The sequence below is a fragment of the Atta cephalotes genome (genome assembly GCF_000143395.1).
Source record: "Atta cephalotes unplaced genomic scaffold scaffold00005, whole genome shotgun sequence".
Lineage (NCBI taxonomy): Eukaryota > Metazoa > Arthropoda > Insecta > Hymenoptera > Formicidae > Atta > Atta cephalotes.
Window position 1 is genome coordinate 2,621,970 of NW_012130069.1, and position 22,194 is coordinate 2,644,163.

The 22,194-nt window shown below is 27.7% G+C and overlaps 4 protein-coding genes across 4 annotated transcripts in view; all 4 read right to left on the reverse strand.

Moving 5' to 3' along the window:
• LOC105626526 (odorant receptor 13a-like) overlaps positions 1-5,843 on the reverse strand; it is a 10,224-nt gene extending 4,381 nt beyond the window's left edge. Inside the window, exons 1-5 of the mRNA XM_012207825.1 lie at positions 5,484-5,843; positions 4,942-5,122; positions 4,703-4,851; positions 495-605; positions 264-419 (exon numbers count right to left, since the gene is read on the reverse strand). Of these exons, the coding sequence (XP_012063215.1) occupies positions 264-419; positions 495-605; positions 4,703-4,851; positions 4,942-5,122; positions 5,484-5,843 (957 nt within the window). The remainder of the gene's footprint in view (positions 1-263; positions 420-494; positions 606-4,702; positions 4,852-4,941; positions 5,123-5,483) is intronic.
• Positions 5,844-6,501: 658 nt separating this feature from the next.
• On the reverse strand, positions 6,502-11,015 carry LOC105626527 (odorant receptor 43a-like). The gene is made up of 6 exons (XM_012207826.1): positions 10,665-11,015; positions 9,845-10,272; positions 7,502-7,601; positions 7,303-7,413; positions 7,082-7,237; positions 6,502-6,555 (listed from the first exon to the last, which is right to left on the reverse strand). Exons 1-6 carry the CDS (start codon positions 11,013-11,015, stop codon positions 6,502-6,504), a joined length of 1,200 nt encoding a protein of 399 aa, XP_012063216.1.
• Positions 11,016-14,030: 3,015 nt separating this feature from the next.
• LOC105626528 lies at positions 14,031-14,828 on the reverse strand. The gene has a single exon (XM_012207827.1). It carries the CDS (start codon positions 14,826-14,828, stop codon positions 14,031-14,033), a length of 798 nt encoding a protein of 265 aa, XP_012063217.1.
• Positions 14,829-19,200: 4,372 nt separating this feature from the next.
• On the reverse strand, positions 19,201-20,001 carry LOC105626529. The gene has a single exon (XM_012207828.1). The coding sequence runs from the start codon at positions 19,999-20,001 to the stop codon at positions 19,201-19,203; it is 801 nt and encodes a 266-aa protein (XP_012063218.1).
• Between the last annotated feature and the right edge of the window lie 2,193 nt (positions 20,002-22,194).

Here is a 22,194-nt window from a genome sequence, read left to right on the forward strand (position 1 = left end):
ATAAGCTACTTTATAGTTATTGCAACAAAAGTTAAATGTGAGAAGTGATAAATTCTCATCATCATTTAGCTTTAGCTGCAATAATTCATTTATTAATGTACATAATTTATCGTATTTAACTATGTACATTAATTGTACGTATAAAATTTTTATAGGTGTTAATTGCCTATTAAAAAATGCTTTTTTTCTTTCTAAGTGCGCATTTTATTTTAAAACTGAAAGAGAAATAGAACATAGTAAACTAAATGTATGTAATGCCTCACATTTCCAAAAGTCGTTAATGACAGATTTGCCATTCTACCAGCTGTAAGTTTTATAGGATGACTGGACATAGCGATTATCAATATAAGACTGCGAACAGATCTTGGCGATAATTGATACCAATTGATCATATAACACATTGATCCAATTTCAATACTCTGCAACATCGATTGCAAATGATCATTTGATTATAATCAATGATTAATTTTAAAATCTGAAAAACATAGTTGTACCTTTTCCATGAGAAGCTCGCCAATATAGCACAATATGTATACATTAAAACAGAATGAAATGAAGAGCAAGAAATAAGTTGCTAAGCTAATTTTATTGTCGTGTTTCCAGTCCTATTAAATAGTGAATATATAATTTTCTCGCGCTACTAATTATCTTCTATCTATTGTTTTAAATATACAGTATTTATTTATCTTCTAGTTATCTTCTATCTATTGTTTTAAATATACAGTATTTATAGCGCACCACTATACAGTAGTATTCAAGTAGACATATTATGCATACAGAACTAGTAAACTCTACTAAACATACTTCTTGTAAAACTTCCTCTATCACGGCTGAAAACCTGTAATAAGTCGTCTTAACTGCGAGGAAACTTGAATGTATTATTTCGAACATTTCTATTCAAATATAACTGTACACTTAACTGCAGTGCAGTATAAGTATGCAGTATGTATATACTGATATAACAATATATGATTATAGTCGATTCTTTGATATGTAACAGTACCATTTACTGAAACCATTTACTATATTGGATGATCATTTCAACCACCTGTTGCATTTTCTATTACATCCTTTATACAATGAAATAAAAATAGTTGAACGAATCATACGAACAAAGTGCAGCATTATATTGTTTTTTTAAATCAATAATTAAATTAGACATGATGAAATGAATGTAACATTATTTTTGAACCAAATTAATTGTACTAATTAAATTAATATTATACAAGAATATCTTAATAACTTGTGTTAATTTGTTAAATACTTGTTTAGAACATTTTTAGTTACAATATAAACTGCAAACCGTTAATTTTTAGCTATATTTTTTATTTTTTTTGTATTATTGAACTGTCATGAGTTCTTAAGCATTGAAAGAAAAATGTTTGGTATTTGTAACTATAATTACACGTTATGATTATTATGTATATTATTATGTATAATATTATGTATAATATTAGATTATTATGTATAATATTAGTAATAATCTAATAATAACCATATGTATAGCAACGAATGTATATATAATAGTTGACAGCCTAAAATAACTATAATTATAATAAAATAATTATAATTATTCTAAGCTTATATATATATTTGCTGGAACTAGAATTATATAGTTATTATATAATCATAAAAATGATTCAAATTATTATAATCTTAGTTGTTTTATGGAATATGTTTAAAAAATGTATGATATAAGATTATATTGAATTATTTTTGTGACAATTTCAATCTTTTTTATGGTTATAATAACTATAATTATATTCATTTTAGGTTGTTAACTAAAACTCCAGTGGTTGAACAATATATATATATATATATATATTTTAAGAATACATAATATATACATTCACTTATAAATATTTTCATTATATAGAACAATATCAATCCTATAGTAAAGCCCGAACTCCGACTAACAAATATATCAGAAGTCGCTGTTTTTCCAGCGCATCGATATATCTTTATATGTTACCACACCAATATCTTATGCAACCTATGATACTGATGCGCAGTCGCGCATTCGTATCAATTTTCGTATAACAAATTCGTCGCGATAAACCGTCTAAGTCTAATTTCAAGAACTTGATGTTATTTGTTCGAACAAACTACTTGTGTATTACTACTTTGTAGTTGAAAAACTTTCGTATCAAGCAAATGTTGTCGCGACTTGTTAGCTTGAGACGCCATGTTACACTAAGAAAGGGTAAAAAATATATAAATTTCGAAATTTTTGATCGCTCTCGGCAAAAACTCCACCTCACAGACGTAATAATGCGTATACTTTAATCCTGAAAAAGGATTTTCGAATCTGAAAGAGAAGAAAAATAGATATTTGTTATAAAAATTATATAATTTAATTGATAATATAGACTTTAGGATTCTTAAGTATTTCTATTTATCTAAATTGATATCTTTTTTATTTAAAAGCATTTATACAATTGTTTTTATTAATTTTATCGTTTAGAAAAGTAATAAAATGTTGAGTTATGTAAAAGTTTTATTGTTAGTATTTGAACAATCAAAACTTACTTGGTTGAACGAAGCTATCCCGATGTCCGGACATAAGATTATAACTATGATACAAGTAGATTACTTACATCATGGGTATAATTACAAAATGACTTCAAATGACTTTAAAGTTCAAGGTTATAACTATAAAAATAATTTTTTATAAGCAATATATTTTTAAAATGTTTATTTTTAGCTTTTAATGTAATATTTCTCATTCCCCACGTTCAATTTTTTCCGCTTTTTTATTAGTTCTTTTTTAATAATTTTTTAGTTAATTTTCCTGTTTTTTCTCTCTTTAATTTTTTCCCTTGTTTTTCTTCTATGCCTTATTGCTTTTTAATTTTTAATTTTTTTTATTTAAATGATATTATAACCTCAGATATGGCAACTGTTAGAATTTTTTCCTTTATTTTTTTCTCTTTTTCGATCAATTTTGGTCAAAATAAAGTTTTTTTTAATAGAGGTAGAACTTCTGGAATAACATTTATTTTCTATTTCTGTTATTTTATCTGTTAATTTATCTGGAATAGTATTAATAGTGGTATCATGGTTATTAAAATTAGCATTGTGGTATTGTTAATAGTGCCATATTAGTAGAGAATAACCTAGATTACATTGATATATTCACTTTAGGGGAAACCTTGATATGTTAAAATCATGATCCTAATCTTTAACATTTTAGCAGTCTCTCGTTATTCGTTAAAAAAATTATTAAGAAAAGTTTAAAATGTTTAAAATGATTAAAAAAATATTTTTATATAGAACAAACATTTTACTGCTTTAAAATAGATTTCTTGCTTTAAAAACAAAAATTTTATTTAAAAACGTTATTTTCTTATATAATTTTTGTTTTTATATGATATAGTAACGCAGCGCGCGACGACTTCTTATATGAAACGACTTTCATTGATTAAAAAACATAATAATAAAGATTAATGAGAATTAATAGAGATTAATTTAAAATAATGTATTAATATTAATATATATTGTGAGATAAAAGGTTGTATTAAAAATTAAAGTTTTAAATTTTATAGAAACGGTTGTAAAAATAATAATTAAAAAATAAGTAATAGAAAAATAAATGGTATCTGAAAAATTGGTAGTAATCCATCGCAAATTTATATTTAAAAAATAAAATGACGTATTGAGTTATCTCGACTAAAAAAACTCAGTTCTTTAGGAAAAAGAAATTTATTATCATATGACTGATCTAATATGACTGTTTCAAGCAAAAGAGAACAAGATGCTAGGTATGAAATGTGTGCAAGGAGGAGGTATATAAAATGGCATTAGGAAGGGGATAAAGACTAGAGTATAGAAAGATATATGTGGAATAAAAATTTTGTATCAGTTTGTTTATTTAAATTTTGAGATTGTTTTTTTATATAAACTATTTCTGATATGACCTTTATATATTGACCTTCTATTATAAAAAGTTCTGTATCCAAAATTTTAACTTCCTTCTAATCAAAATTATGATTAAATTTAATAAGATAGTCTATGAGGATGATGAAATAACAGAAGGAGAATCCAGATCCCATTTTTTGTTAATTTCAGAAGAGTGCTCATGAATTCTCCTATGTAAGCTTCTTTTTGTTGACCGACGTAATTTGCATCCAGACAGGAAATTTGTATATCACATCTTGATTTGATAAAGAATCTAGGGAATCTTTATCTACTTTTTATAAGTTTATTTAAGGAGTTAGGATTAGATAAGGCTGTTTTCAAATTAATCGTTGATGCCATCAATAGAAAACTTTCAGAAATAGATTTTACATACGGTGAAATTTTTGTTTTTTATCTTCTGTTTGTTAGTGATAGAATTGTCAGCATTAAATGGAATTTTAATCTCCTTGGCCGAAAAAATAAACGGATAACAATTGTCTAACAAAATATGAATAGCTCTATGAAATTTTTTTAGTGATAACGAGGACACAAGACAAAATTAATATATTTTGTAACTACTTATATATAGAGAATTTAATAATTATAAATATTTATTGCATCGTTCCTAAACTAAGATATGTTCACCATTGGGACGTTTATCTTATATACATTTGTTGCTAGAACCATTCATATGGTTATTATTACTAATATTATAACAATAATAATCATAATTACAGTTAATTAGTTACAAATATCAAGCATTTTTCTCTTAGTAAGAAGTTGATATTCTAAGGTATTACCTTACTATACGGACGTGATCCTTCACGATGATAGCGATTTGTTGATGAATGTTCGAGTTTTCGTCATTTAAGAGATTTTCCAATCGCGACATAATCACTTGGATTTGGCCACACGCATGAGTAACAAACAAAGCAGCCAATCCGCACGCACCAGCTGTTAACGAATATATTGTATATCCGCACATACAATGAGCAACATATACAATTTCGTATATAGGACTAATTTGTGATTGAGTAAATTTACTGTAGATCGGATACACGAGCGGCCTGATGGTTTGATTGTCGATTTTGTGCTCAACGCAAAACGGTAGAATCAAGTGATAAATGATGCCAGCAGTGTACATGAAACACACGCCGATTATCGTCAGATTGCGACCGGTGGTAGCGTACTTCAGCATCAGTTCGCGATCGGACTTGAATGTCACCTGTCACAGTGTTGCTAGTAACTGTTATTTATCGAGATAGATGAAAGATCAGCATTTACTAATTTTACAATCTAATTTTTTTTTAAGTTAAAGTTTTAACTGTGCAACGTGGAGAAAAGATTAATTATTCGTATATGTTGATTTATACAATATTATTAAATATATTTATAAATGTATTATTATGTTTTAATACACAAAATATATATACTTTTCAAACAACGGTAAATTATCATAAGATCGAATTAATTAAAAATCAAGATCACTTTAATCATTCTTATTCTTTTTTTTATTTAAATAATTTTTTTAATATCAGCTTATAACGAACTCCACATTAATACGATATGTTATTAGCAACACCGACCTGCCACCAATCGTTCTTCACGTATTCGATGCAACGATATATCTTAGGACGGTGTATCACGAAGATGCAGTATTTTGTCATTACGGTGACACAGAAGGCTAGAAGACCGCTTAGGCGCAACCTTACGTCGAGATCTTTTTGATCATAAATGATATGCAGAGTGCAAGGCACTATTGCGAAACTCAACGCGAAATTAAAAATTGCGATTGCAATCTTGGACATGTGTCTCCCAATGCCTCGTATCGGGATTGGCCAAATACCGAGTGACCCCATAATCCAGTGGTTCAATTTGAAAACATATCGAATGTCTTGCTGATAATTGGAGTTATGTGAGCTGGACTTATCGCGTATACTGGACATGTTTGCGGTGACAGATTCTGCCAAAGACTGCAAGAAGAGTAGACTACTCAGACGCTCGGCATTGATTGCAAGGTTGCGAGATATGCGCTTGCGCTGACATTGCAGACTTTTGCAATGCTAGCTGATGAGTCAATAAATCTGACAGTTCGTGTGTACACTATTAATCGTGATCGTAAAAAGCATATTTTATATCCAAAATGATGTATTCCAAATCAAGGAAGCTGCAGTTTTCTGTTCTATTTGAATTTTTCTATTTAAATTTTTATTTCTTTAATTCTTTATTTGAGAAATCAGGTTTGATAAAATTTGATATCTGTTCATAATTTAACATTTTCTGCTTTATTCAATTGTTAAATTTAAATTATTAGCATGGATTGAAAAAATAAAAGATGAAATTCTAAATTGTGCGTGAATGACTCAACAATATAGGTAACATGGGAAGAATGTGACTTACGTAGATATCTGATATTGATATAATATTATTCTAAATAATATTGTTTTATATATTTATATATATATATATATATTTTTATATATTTATATATATATATATATATATATATATATATATATATTAAGATTCTCTACGTTCTACAGATTAATTAGATGAAATTAAATACGTTTCTTAATATCTATATTTTATATAATTGCATTATATTTACATGACTAATGTCCGTAGGAAGCTCAGATACGCTACGCTTGTTTTCAATACCTAAAAAATTATATTAAAATGATTATTTTTTAATTTAGCTATATATAATTTCGAAGAATTAAATTATTGTTAGATTCTGATATCTAAGATATCATTAAATAATTCTTCATTGATTTTTTTTCAGTAGAATTGTTGCACTTAGAAAAAACATAATGATGACAACTATATAAGTGATAAATATAAAAGTTTTATATGTAGAATTAATAAATATATATTGTATATATCGTTGAATAAACTATTTTATACTTATTGCAATAAAAGTTAAAGGTGATAACTGATAAATTCTAATAACCATTTAGCTTTAGCTGCAAAATAATTAATACTACTGTAAAATAATTAATTTATTAATGTACATGATTTGTCATATTTAACTGTATATTAATTGTACATATAAAACTTATATAGCTGTTAATATAATTGCCTATTAAAAAATGTTTTTTTTTAATGCATACGAATTTTTGATTTAAAACTGAAGGAGAAATAGAACATAGCAAGTTAGAAGTGATTGATGTATTTAATGCCTTACATTTCCAAAAGTCGTTAATGACAGATCTGCCATTCTACCAGCACTAAGTTTTATAGGATGGCTGGACATAGCAATTATCAGTACAAGACTGCGGACAGATCTTGGCGATAATTGATACCAGTTAATCATATAACACATTGATCCAATTTCAATGCTCTGTAACATCGCAAACGATCATGTGATTATGATCAGTGATTAACTTTAAAATCTGAAAAATGTACCTTTTCCATGAGAAGCTCGCCAATATAGCACAATATGTATATATTGAAGCAAAACGAAATGAAGAGCAAAAAATAAGTTGCTAAACTAAGCTTATTGTCGTCTTTCCAGTCCTATTAAATCGTAAATAGTAAATATAATTTTCTCGGTACTAGTTATCTTTTATCCGGTGTTTTAAGTATACAGTACATATTAGCGCACCACTATACAGTAGTATTCAAGTAGACATATTGTACATACAGAACTAGTAAATTCCACTAAACATACTTCTTGTAAAACTTCCTCTACCACAGCTGAAAATCTGTAATAATTCGTTTTAATTTGTATGAGGAAACTTGAATGTATTATTCCTACTCAAATATATTTGTGCACTTAACTGCAGTACAGTTTAAATACGCAGTATGTATAAATGTAGGCTAATATACAATGTATGCTTATAGTCGATCTTTGATATGTAACAACACCATTTACTGAAACTTATTGGATGTTCATTGAGACCACCTGTTGCATTCTCTATACATTACCTTTATACAACGAATTGAAAATAGTTGATCAAGTCATATAAACGAAGTGCAGCAATATGCAATTATATTTTTTTATTATTATATATATATATTATATATATATATATTTTTTTTAGTATTATATATATAGAATATTCCACGTCAAATCGACAATTCATCAATTCCTGTCGATTTTTTACTGATTTTTTAATATATTCTTCATATTAAAGTATGTATTTAATTTTTTTTTTATCTTCATTAATTTCCTAGATATGAATTTCTTAATATTTTCAATTTATTTTATTTTGTAAACGTTTAATTAAACATAAGTTCTGTTTAAATTATTAAAAAGCGAAAAATAACCACAACAAATTGTTCGTTTTGAAAAGTCTCTGTTAGAAAAAACTTTGAAGAAAATTTCAAATTTTTATTTCTACTCAAACAATCTGATTGAAATAAACAAAATCGATTTTCGTCAAGACTGATATTTTTAATTTTTTATTAAAAATTCTCCAATATTTTCTTAATAGAAATATATAGAATTTGAGCTGTATTTGATTATAGTCAAAATTTTGGTTCCATTTTTTTTTAGTTTTTCAATATATTAAATCTATCATTTAATGTTAGTAGAATTTTAATTAGTTACATAAATCATGTTATTTCATAATGATATTAGAAAATATATTTCTATTGTAATTTCACAATTATTTAAGGAATAAGGATTTATAAGAATATTATTTAAATAAAATAACATGATTTATGTAAGATTAAAAATCTACTAACATTAAATGATAGATTTAATATAAACTTTTTATCGAATAATTTTGAAAAATTAAAAAAAAGTGAAAAGATGATTTTGACTATAATTAAATACGGCTTAAATTCTTTATATTTTTATTAAAAATATTAGAGAATTTTTTAATTAAAAATATCGATCTTCGACGAAAATCGACTTTGTTTATTTCAATCAGATTTTTCGAGTAGAAACAAAAACTTGAAGTTTTTTTCATATTTTTTTTCTAACAGAGAATTTCAAGATGAACAATTTGACGTGTTATTTTTTGTTATTTAATAATTGAAACAGAACTAACTTAACTTTAACTAAAGGTTTACGAAATCAAATAAATTGAAAATATAAAGAAATTCATATCTAGGAAACTAATAGAGATAAACATTTAAAAAAATTAATGAATGCATATGTTAATATGAGGAATAATTATAAAAATCAGTAAGAAAATCGGAATCGATGACAAAGGCCGTCGATTTGATGTGGAATATATTAGTATATAAAAATTAGCCATCAAATTAGGCATGATAAAACGAATGTATAATATTATTTCTGAGTCAAATTAATTGCTAATTAAGTTAATATTATACAATAAAGTATTAATAACTTGTTTTAATTAATATTGTTATTAAACATTTTCAGTTATAATATAAACTGCATATCATTAAAAATGTTTAGCTATATTTTTTAAATTTCTTTGTATTACTGAACTGTCTTGAGTTCTTAAGTACTGAGAAAAAAATATTTGGTATTTGTAATTATATTTACATATTACTATAATTATAATTGTTACTGTTATAATATTAGTATTAATAACTATATGTATAAAGTAATAAATGTATATAATTGGCAACCTGAAATGAGTATAATTCTAACCATAAAAATGATTGAAATTATTGTCCAAAATGATTCAAATTAACATAAGCTTATAGTCATTTTTTGGAATATGTTTCAAACAATGTGGCAATAAGGTTATAGTAATTCGAATCATTTTTATGGTAATTTTATGGTAATTTTAATTCTTTTTATGATATAATAACTATATATTTTTATGTTATAATACACTAATGATTATAATAACTATAATTATACTTGTTTTAAAGTGCCAACATATACATTTGCCAACATATATATTTATTAGAACTATGGTTACTATTACTAATGTTATAACAATAATAATTATATGTAATATGTTATAGTTACAAGAGTAACAAGCACTTTTCTTTCAGTGAGAAATAGATATTCTGAGATTACCTTACTATACGGACATGATCCTTCACGATGATAGCAATCCGTTGATGAATGTTTGAGTTTTCGTCGTTTAAGAGAATTTTCAATCGCGACATGATCACTTGGATTTGACCACACGCATGAGTGACAAATAAAGCAGCCAATCCGCACGCACCAGCTGTTATCGAATATATAGTATATCCGCACATACAATGAGCCACATATACAATTTCATATATAGGACTAATTTGGAATTGGTAAAATTCATTGTAAGTTGGATAAACAAGTGGTCTGATGGTTTGATTGTTGATTTTGGTCTCGGAAAAAAATGGGATCAGAATCCCGTAATAAATAATACCGGCAGTATACATGAAAGATGCGCCGATTATCGTTAAATTGCGACCGATAGTCGCGTACTTCAGCATCAGTTCCCGATCAGATCTGAATGTTACCTGTCACAGTATTATCACTTTTTATTTATCTAGATAAATAAGAGATCATTCGGTCGGTTTCACCAACGCCAATTACTTAATGGGCGTTTAACTAATTAATCGAGTCAATTCTATTAAACAGAAAATGCAATTGATTCTGTTAAACGCTTATTAAGTAATTGGCGTTGATAAAACCGACCCACTATTTACCAATTTAATTATCTAGCTATTATATTGTCTACTTTTTTGTGTTTAAAGCAAAGTTATCGCTACAATGTAGACAGAAATAAAAATTGTATTAAAAAAGCAATTTTTAGAACTGAGATAACACTAACTCATGCATTTTTTTTATTTAAATCATTCTCGATACTTCGAGATGATTAGCACATCTGTTAAGTACTAATAATACCGACCTGCCACCAATCATGCTTTACATATTCGATGCAGCGAAGTATTTTAGGGCGACGTATCACGAGGATGCAATATTTTGTCATCGCGGTGAGGCAGAATGCTAGAAGGCCGCATAGTTTCAATCTCATGATGATGTCTTTCTCGTCGTATACGATGTGCAAGGCACAGGGTACCATGGCGAAACTTAACGCGAAATTACCGAGCGCGATCGCGATCCTAGGCGCGTGTCGTCCGATGCCTTGAAACGAGACTGGCCATAAGCCAATCGAGCCCAGAATCCAATTGTTTAGTTTGAAGATATATTGAATGTCTTGTTGATAGTTGGGATCTTTCTCATTGCGCATACTTGACATGTTTGCGGTCACAGTGGCTGTTAAAGACTGCACGAGATGGACAGCGCGCGGCATTGATTGCAAGGTCGTTGGACATGCGCTTGCGCTCGAATTGCAGACATCCTTTTCTCTGCGTATAGACTACTACGTATAGTCTGTGCGCGATTTTAGCAATGTGTGAAACGTTTTTGTTCAGAAAACATCGCCATAAAAACACATTATTACTTCTTGCGGTAAAGCGATTTTAAGATAAGTTTCTCTCGACTTCATTTTTCGTACTTCATTTTTTTGGATATCGAAAATGCAAGATTGAAGTGAAATGCGAAAAAGATCAATTAATATAAAATAAAAAAGTGCATTGGAAAAATAGGTATGTAGAAGTTAATTATTAATTAAAAAATGTTGTCCTTTTTTTTAAATACATTTAGAAACCTTTATTTATAATATAAATAAAGGTCGTATTTACATAAGAAATTCTTATAATTGATGGAAAAATATTATTAAGGAAAAATCATGGTAAATATGAATTGTATTTTGAATAATATATTACAATTGATGCAATTTAGCTAAATGATAAATGTAAAATATTTCTATTTCTAAAATCTAAAATTTTGAATCGGGATAAATTTATTATTGAATATTTTGATACGTGCATTTAATGGATTTTATCAAACATGTGTACAGTATTATGTTGGAATATAGTCATTCAGTATTCATAATTCACAATTATTTATAAATCTTTTTCTCAATAAAAAGACTTTACTGAATATTATTTTGTTGATCAAAATCTCAGCAAAAAATAATTGATCGATGTCGATAGCTTAATGCCATCAATATTAATTCGACTAATTATTTCTGGCAGAGATAACATTATAAAGATTATCTCGTATATATCAAATGAATTTTCGAAGCAAGTTTAAATACGCAATTGAAGTTTTCAAAACCTGTTAATGTAATAAATATGTAATTTAAAAAAATTTTTTATTATTAAATACCTTTTTGTTTTCTAAGTGATAATGAATTGTACTTACGGAACCGAAACTCGAGAACGAAAGACTAACTATTTTTCCTGCACTAATTTTTACAGGATGATGTGATATGCTGATTATTAACGTAAGATCGAGTGCAATTTTTCCTGGTAAATGGTACCACTCGATTTCGTATGAAGTATATCCAATTTTACTGCACTAAATTATTTTTTAATTTATATATGTATATTATTATACACATATTACACAGGGTATCCCGCATTGTTGGTCTAGCGCTTTTGTATAGATAAAGTGGACTAAACTGAGTTGAAAAGTCCTGTATCATTTTGCAATTTTCACAATGATTAATGACAGTAATTACTAAAAATTGCCGAATATAGGTCTTCAATAATTTTTTACTCAAATATTGGGTTGTCCGGAAAGTTCGTGCCGATTTTGAAGGAAAATTGATACGCAAAAGATTTAAATTTTAGTATACATTTATTAAATTTAAATCTTTTGCAGCACGAACTTTCCGGACAACCCAATACTATCAATTTTACAAAAAAACAGCAAGAGACAAAAATTGTTTATTTTCTTTTTATAGAGCTCTAAGAATTTTTTCAGAATCTTTTATCAACATTTTAGTACTACATTTTCTTATTTTTATCAACATGAGGAAATGCGGTACTAAAAAATTCTGAAAAAAATTCTTTATTCAGAACTCTATGAGAAGAAAATAAGCATTTTTTGTCTCTTGCTGTTTTTGTGTAAAATTGATAGTATTTGAGTAAAAAATTATTTGAAACCAATATTCAAATTATTTTTAATAATTAATATCTTGTTAATTATTGCGAAAATTGTAAAATGGTACAGGACTTTTCGACTCAATATAATCCGTTCTATTTATACAAAACCACTTGGCCAAAAGCATTTGCGAGTGATCCTATATATGTACATATGTATTTTTAATTTATATATGTACATTATTTATGTATATGTTAAATTTTTATAAATAACAATATTCAAATTAAAATTTTAAGTTTTGAATTTAATATAATTTATTTTATTATTAAAAATCGAAGTATAAACACCTGACTTGTTAACTGTTCACCAATGTAGCAAAGCGTGAAAACGTTGAAGACAAACGATATTAATAGAAAGAAATATGTTAAAATAGCTATGCTATCGTTGTTATTCCACTCCTGCGAGAATAAGATTCCAGCATTTATTTTACTCGTAATTTTTATTGAATTAAAAACATATGTTTACACTATAAAATTTAATTTCTTTAAGAAATGAGATTTGTTAAAATATTTTTAATATTGATAAACAAATGTTAAATATCTATATAATTATAGAACTGAATATACGAGAATGCAAGTTGAACATACAATATATATACATGAATATAAAATAACATAACATATAATATATTTAAACTTTCATCATTTTTTTTAAGTTAAAAATTGTTTATGTATTACCGTAATGCAGTAATATTCCAGCGAACATATAATGAACGTTGCTCCTACTATTTCAACCAAACCTATTTCGCGTAAAATCTTATCGATGTCGACTGAAAATCTACAAAACTACTTTAATATAGATTCTATATATACATTCTTATATACATATTCTATATATACACACACATATATATATATATATATATATATATATATATATACATATATATCTTATTTGATATAAATTATATTTATTTCTTTTACTTCCCGTAAGGTTGATTTCAAAATTTAGATCCAACAAAGAATTAAAGGCAAGAACTAATCATATTAAAGAATCACTAAGCGTAATTAGTTTTTTCTGCTAAACGTAGTTATTGAGAATAGTTAATAGGAGCTAAATTTACATTAATTTTCATTTATAAATATTTCTATATATCTGTATAAAAATTTAAATTAAAAGATTTACATTTTTACTTTTGTAAATATTTTTTATGCTATGTTTCATATGCTATGTTTATATAAATTTTTAATTTAAATAATATACATGGGGGGGGGTACATACAGATGATACAGATAATTATTTCCGTAATAATATGCAAGACTCACCTCAATGATTGCACGTGATGTTTTACAATAATTGCCATACATTGCTTCATGTGATTGCTTTGTGTATCTTTTCTAAAGCTTTCTACGCGATCCATTACGATCTCGATTTGGCCGCAAGCATGAGATACGAACATGGCTGCTAAGCAGCATACTGCCGTGGTGACGTTGAATAATATGATGCTGGAAAACCATTGCGCGCAAAGAACAAACACATAAACTGGCATTAAATGGAAGTTGAAAATGTTATTAAAGCCGGCAAAAGGCATTGGTTTAATAGTGACATTCTGCTTGTTGATAGTATGTGATAGAAACGGCATCATGACATGAAACCACAAGCCTCCGCAATACATGAATATTATACTAAACTTGGATAACACATGACTTTTCGCTGCGTTTTTAATCATGATTTTTCGATGATTCTCTTGTTGGATTGTACGCCAATCACTACTCAGTATGCGAATACATTGCTGGATGCTCTTATGATGAAGAATCAGGAAGAAATATTTCAACGTCACGACAAACACATAACATAACGGACCTAACACTTTAATTTTATCGCTTGTGGCACTGTGTTTTGATAGCGTAACAATGATCATGGAAATCAAAAGAAAACTGAGCGCGGACCAACATAATGCGAATGATATTGTCGCTAATATTTTCTCGATCTTTGTAGTATTCGAATAAACCAATGGCCAGATTCCGAGAATTCGTAGTATCCATCGATTCCACATTAGCGCTTTGATTATATCCCTCTCACTGTTCACATTCGACCAGGGGATGTTAAGCTTAGCCATACTATCGTCACGATGGCGCGAAGGCGACTGGTGCATGTGCTTCGTCGATAGCATGATAATAAAAAATTGCGCATGACAATCGCAGATGCTTTCAACATTGTCAGGACAGGAAAGGGGAAAAGTAGCTTGCGTGCGCTTGAACAATCAATTTTGTCGAGGGGAATATTGCTTCGTTAAATTGTTACTTGAACAGAGGGATTTCTATAGCATGTAAAATTGCTTGTACTATTTCCATGTAATTTTCAACTATGTGTGATTGATTAATTTTTGTAATTTTTGTAATTTTTGTAAAATAAATGTGATTTAAGTTGGATATACGTTATTGTCTTACATGATATTACACAAGATAATAACATGTATATTATTGTTTTAGAATATATTTATTTAGCATAAAGCATAAATCTTTTCAATATAGAGATTAATAAATCTTATTTTGTTGGTTGATACGGAAAACAGTATTGAAAAGAAATATTTAATTACCGTTATCAAGAAATTTCAACCAGGCATATTACGAACGTCGTTTCCATATCTTGAATAGACATAACTATATAATATCGAAAAGTATATCGATGCTAACTAGAAGATCTACCAGGTATGAACTGACATTTGTCAAATACTTTTAACGAAATAGATGAAAACGTAATTCTTTTAACAGATGATAATACTTCGAATAATGTCAATTTTTTATATTTAATTATCTTTTAGTAAAGAGATTCGCAGGCTTTCTCATGCAGACATTATTGAAACGTGCAAGTAGTTTTACAAATACTAAAATGTAGATAGTAAGACAAAATTACCTTAATGTTCGCACATGATACACGATAATCGCCATGCATTTCTCAAATTTTGTATTGCATTTTTTCTTAAAAAAATTTTCTACGCGTGTTATCACAATGTTTATGTCCATACATATGAGCGATGAATCATCCGCTAAGCAGCGTGCCGACGTAATGATGTTAAATATGACAATACTGATGAGAAATTGAGAAAAAAAGGCGAAAAGATTAAAATTGAAAAACGCTATATCTCTACATTTTCTTTGAGTTATAATGAAATCGACAGAGCTACAAATGATTTTCTTGTGTTCAAACGGAATTTGAAAATATAATATTATGTGATCGTATTTAACTCTCTCGTTTATATCTCAAACGGTATTTTCTTACCGTTTGTATAAACAAAATAAAAAAGTACAAACGCGTAAAAATGCATTGTATTAACTATTTTGATTTTTTTTTAAGTTGAACGCCGATTCACATCGGTTACTTCTTGCAGACATGCGATTTTAAGATAATTTTTTGTCGTATTTTCATTTCTTTGAAAATATATTTAAGTGAAATATGAGAAACGTAAAGATTCATTGTTAATATGAAATAAAAAGTTTGGAAAAACAGATGTGTAGATGGCATTACTAAAAAATTCAATTTTGTTTTTAATGTTATTTCAAATTGATTTGCATTAAGAAATATACAGGGTGAGTCTGATAAAAAATTTACTACGTTTTTTTCGAAAACGCTTAAAGATAGGTGGAAAACAGCATTATTGTAGGATAAATAGGGGGTACTTTGATGACCACGAGTAAATCTTAAATGTGCTTTGTTTTCATACTACTAAGAAAACAATTTTTTTAATGGAAAGGGATATTTTTTACTTATTTTATCGATATTCAATGAACTGAACAATTTTTTATGTTCAATGAACTGAACAATTAGATTATCTTTTCGAAAATTCAACTATTGTCGAGATATAAACCAAAATAAGTCGGACTAAAAGTTTGAAACAAATTTTTTATTATTACAATAAATGTTCGCCATTTTAATCTAGATGCCTGTAGTCTTCGTAGAAAGTTTGCTTGAACTTCCTCTAATTCTTGGATCATTATTTCGCGAAAAATATTTTTTATTCTTTCATATTTTCCGAAGTGGGCGTTGAAAATAAGATAGTTCACTCTTTGCCAAAGATAATTCAGACATGTTATATCGAATGATTTCGCAGAGAATAACGTAGGATCACCTTTATCAATCCATTTGTTTGGGAACATTCTCTTGAGCTCTCGCTTTGTATTTATACCGAAAGAGGATTGTGCATCATCTAACTGAAGCCGATCCTTATCCCTCATCGGAATATCTTCCTAAATTTGGAAAATTATTTCTAAGAAAATGAATAAATTTCTCGATTGTTAGAAATTCCTCAAAAAAGAATGGTCTAATTAATCGAACATCAATCATTTTTGCCTAAATGTTAATATTTCATTAGTGTTGATCCACAGTTCTCATCCAATGGATTGATTTTGCTTCAACAATGCAAATTGTGCCTGTTAATGATTCCTTAAATGTTTCTTCATCTGATCATAACAAAATCGAAAAAAGTTAAAATTTTTTGTAATTTATTTTGAGCTTATTTACAGAACTAGATCCTTATGTTAAAATCATTCTGAGCGAGAGTTCTTTGAGTATATACGATATGGATAGAATGTTGTTGTTTTTTCTGAGTATGCATAATACTGAATTTTGAATGATTGGCTAATATTTCTATCATGGCAGTCTGACTTATTTTGACTTATATCCCAGTAATAGTTGAATTTTCGAAAAGATACTAAATGCAAAGTTATTCAGCTCATTGAGCATTATTGATAGAACGAGTAAAAAATACTCATTCCTTTTGAAAAAAATTTTTTTATTAGTGGTATGAAAAGGACATTTAAGATTACTCGAAGTCATCAAAGTATGTTCCTCTACTTATCTGACAATTTTAATAATAGATGTCTTCTATTCCTAACCATTTTCGAAAAAAATGTGGCGAACTTTTAAGATTCAGATTTATTCCATATATGATACATAAATGAAGATTATAAACTTTACCATCATAAATGATAAAATCGTAAATATTTCGATCGTATTTTTAATGATATATTGCAACCGATGCGACTTTGTTAAATTATAAGCGTAAAATATTTTTATAAAATTTTGATTAGGACTATGTTATTTATTTAATGTATTGATTATGTGTATTAAATTGATTGTATCAAACACATATACATTATCTTGAAATATATTTAATGTAATTATAAACTTTTTTTCAAAGGAATTACTGAATATTGTTTTATTCATTGATATGAAGCAAGATTAAAAAATCCTCTTGCATGGATCAAACGAATGTTCGGAGCAAGTTTAGATATGCAATCGAAGTTTTCAATACCTGTTAATGTATGAAATATGTGCTAAAAAATTTTTTTATTATTGCATTTTTTCACCTTCGAAATGACAAATAGTACTTACAGAGCCAAAACTTGAGAACGAAAGATTAATTATTTTCCCTGCAGTAATTTTTATCGGATGATGTGATATGCTGATCATTAAAATAAGATCGAGTGCAATTTTTCCTGGTAAATGGTACCACTCGATTTTATATGAAGCAAATCCAACTTTGCTGCACTAAGTATTTAATTTATATATATGTTAATTTACATATATGTTATGTGTGTGTATCACGCAATTTTTATTACTGTTAGAGATATATATTATACATTTTTGTGATGTATATAGCAATATTCAAATGTTTTAAGATTTAATATAATTTAATTCGTTATTAAATATTAAAAATTTCAGTATAAACACCTGATTTGTTAATTGTTCGCCAATGTAGCAAAGCGTAAAAACGTTGAAAACGAACGATATTAATAGAAAAAAATATGTTATAATTGCTATACCATTATTATTATTCCATTCCTGTGAGATTGAGGTAATATTAAATCATTACTATAATATTAATAATTACATAATATTAATAATTACATTTTTTTATTAAATTAAAAATATTTGTGTTTACACTTCGAAATTTTATTTCTTTAAAGAATAGGAAATAATGCGTACATAAAATATGTCAAATATCCATACATATTTAATGAAAAATATGAAAGTGAGTTGAATCATTTATTTCAACTTTCACATCGCAATTATTATTGAAATTTTTTACACATTACCATGATGCAGTAATATTCCAATAGGCATATAGTTAACGTTGTTCCCACTATTTCAACCAGACATATTTCGCGTAAAATATTATCGATATTGACTGAAAATCTGCAAAATCTTTTATAGTACATTTTATATATTTCATTTAATAAATTAATTTCTGTTTTTTCTTTCTGCGGTTATTAACTGTTGAATACAGTTAATAAAATTTAAGTTTAATTATTAATTAAATTAAATTACTATTTAATAATAAAATATTTTCATATTTACAAAAGTTAACAATTTTGTTGCCTTTCTTTTATCGTAAATATTCTTTATCAAGCAATTCATATAATTTTCAATTTAAATAATCGGATATAATTGACACAAACAATTTTTTCCGCAACGTGTGCATCAAGCACTTACCTCAATGACTGTATATGGTGTTTCACGATAATTGCCATACGTTGCTTCATGCGACTGCTTTGTGCATTTTTCACAAAATTTTCTACTCGAGCCATCACGATCTCGATTTGGCCGCAAGCGTGAGCTACAAACATAGCTGCCAAGCAACACACTGCCGTGGTGACATTGAACAGTACGATACCGGAAAACCATTGTGCACAAAACACAAATACATAGATCGGAGTAAAATGTAAATCGAAAATAATATCGAATCCAGGGCAAGGTATTGGTTTAATAGTGATATTCTGTTTATCGATTGTAGTGTGCGTCAGAAGCGGCATTACGGACTGAAAGCACACGCCTCCGCAATACATGAACATTATACAAATCTTGGATAACATATGGCTTTTTGCTACATTTTTAATCATAATTTTTCGATAATTCTGTTGCTGGATTGCACGCCAATCGGTACTTAGTACGTGAATGCATTGCCGTATGCTTTTACAATGAATCACCAGGAAAAAATATTTTAGCGTCGAGATTAACACGTAACTTAGCGGACCTAGCATTTTGATTTTGTCGTTTATAGTCGTTTGTTCTGACAATGTAAAAATGGCCATGGGAATTAAAAGAAAACTAAGTGCAGACCAACATAACGCGAATGATATCGTCGCTATTATCTTCTCGATCGTTGTAGTATTTGAATAAACTAACGGCCAGATTCCGAGAATTCGTAGTATCCATCGGTTCCATACTAATGCGTTGATTATATCCCTCTCACTATTCACATTCGACCAGGGGATGTTAAGCTTAGCCATATTGTCGTCACGATGGCGCGAAGGCGACTGGTGTGCTTCATCGGTAGCATGATGGTAAAAAATTGCGCATGACAGTTGCAGGTGTTTTCAATATTGTAAGGATAAGAAAGGGGGAAAGAAGCTTGCGTGCGTTCGAACAATCAATTTTGTCGAGGGGAACATTGTTCATCATAGTTATATTATTACTTGAACGGATGGATTTTCTGCAGCATTTAAAATTGTAACTATTTCCGTGTAGTTTTTGTTGTATGTGTAATTAATTTTTTAAATTACACATTAAAATAATATGATATAATTTATACATGTTATTTTCTTATGATGTACGCAAGATAACAACATGTATATTGTTCTTAGATTAGAATATATTTATTTAGCGTAATGTATAAATCTTTTTAATGAACAGGTTAATAAATTTTATTTTATTAGTTGAGTATTTTATTATTTGGGAAACAGTATTAAAAAGAAATATATAATTACTGTTAGCAAGAAATTTCTACCAAGCATATTACGAACTTTGTTCCCATTATCTTGAATAGACGTAATTATATAATAGCGCAAAGTATATCGATGCTAACTGAAAATTTATCAGGTATGAAATGACATTGATCAAATATTTTTAACGAATTAGAAGAAAACATAATTCTTTTAACAGATGATAATATTTCGAATAATGTTAATTTTTTATATTTAATAAACTTTTGAAAAAGGGATTCATAGATTTTCTCGTACAGATATTATTGAAACGTGTAGTTTTACAGTTTACTAAAATGCAAATAGCAAGATAAGATACTTACTTAATGTTCGCACGTGATGCACGATAATCGCCATGCATTTCTCGAACTTTGTATGATTACATTCGTTCTTCAAAAAATTTTCTACACACACGCGTGCTACCACAATGCTGATCTGACCACCCGCATCAGCGATGAGCATGATCGCTAAGCAGCGTGCCGACGTAGTCATGTTGAATATGGCAACTGATGAAATATTGAGGTGAAAAGGCGAACATGAAAGGATTACACTGAAATTGAAAAACGCTGTATCTGCATATCTTCTTTCAGTGTAATGAAAGAGGTAATAAAATCGACAGAGATACAAACGATTTTCTTGCATAAATGAAATTTAAAAATACAATATTATGGTCGTGGGAGACCATTTTTTAATTCCCTAGTATTTCCTTACCAGATTTGAAGTTCGACGAAATAACAGTTGAAACAGATAAAAATGTACTATATTAGTCATTTTACATTTTTATATAAGTTAAATGCTGATTCACATCGATTTCTCCTTGCAGAAATGCGATTTCAGGATAAATTTTCTGTCGTTCCTTCATTTCTCCAAATATTACAAATATATTTAAGTGAAACATGAGATACGTAAAAATTCCTTGTTAATATGAAATAAAAAGTACATTGGAAAAACAGGTATGTAGATGTCATCACTGAAAAATTAATTTTTTTTCTATTTTGTTTTAAATTGAAATGCGTTTAGAAAAATATATACGATGTATAAATGAAGATTATATTTGCAAACATCATCATAGTTCATCAAAAATTGCAAATATTTCGATCGCATTTTTAATGAATTGTAATTGATGCGGCTTCCCTAAATGATACGTAAAACATTTTTATAAAATTTTGATTCGGACTAAGTTTGTTAGTTGTTATAAGTTTATTTAATGTATTGATATGTGCATTTAAATGGATTTATCAAACACATATACATTATTATGTTGAAATATATTCATTCAACGTAATTATATATTTTTTCAGTAAAAGAATTATTGAATATTATTTTATTTATTGATATGAAGCAGGATTAAAAAATTCTCTCACATGGATCAAACTAAAGTTCGGAGCATGTTTAGATATGCAATCGAAGTTTTCAGTACCTGTTAATGTATGAAGTATGTGCTTAAAAAATTTTTATTATTGTGCCTTTTCACCTTCGAGATGACAAATTGTACTTACAGAACCAAAACTTGAGAACGAAAGATTCATTAGTTTTCCTGCAGTAATTTTTATCGGATGCTGTGATATGCTGATTATTAACGTGAGATCGAGTGCAAGTTTTTCTGGTAAATGGTACCACTCGATTTTATATGAAGCAAATCCAACTTTGCTAAACTAAGTATATAATTTATTTATACGTTATTTTATATATATATATATATATATATATATATATATATAC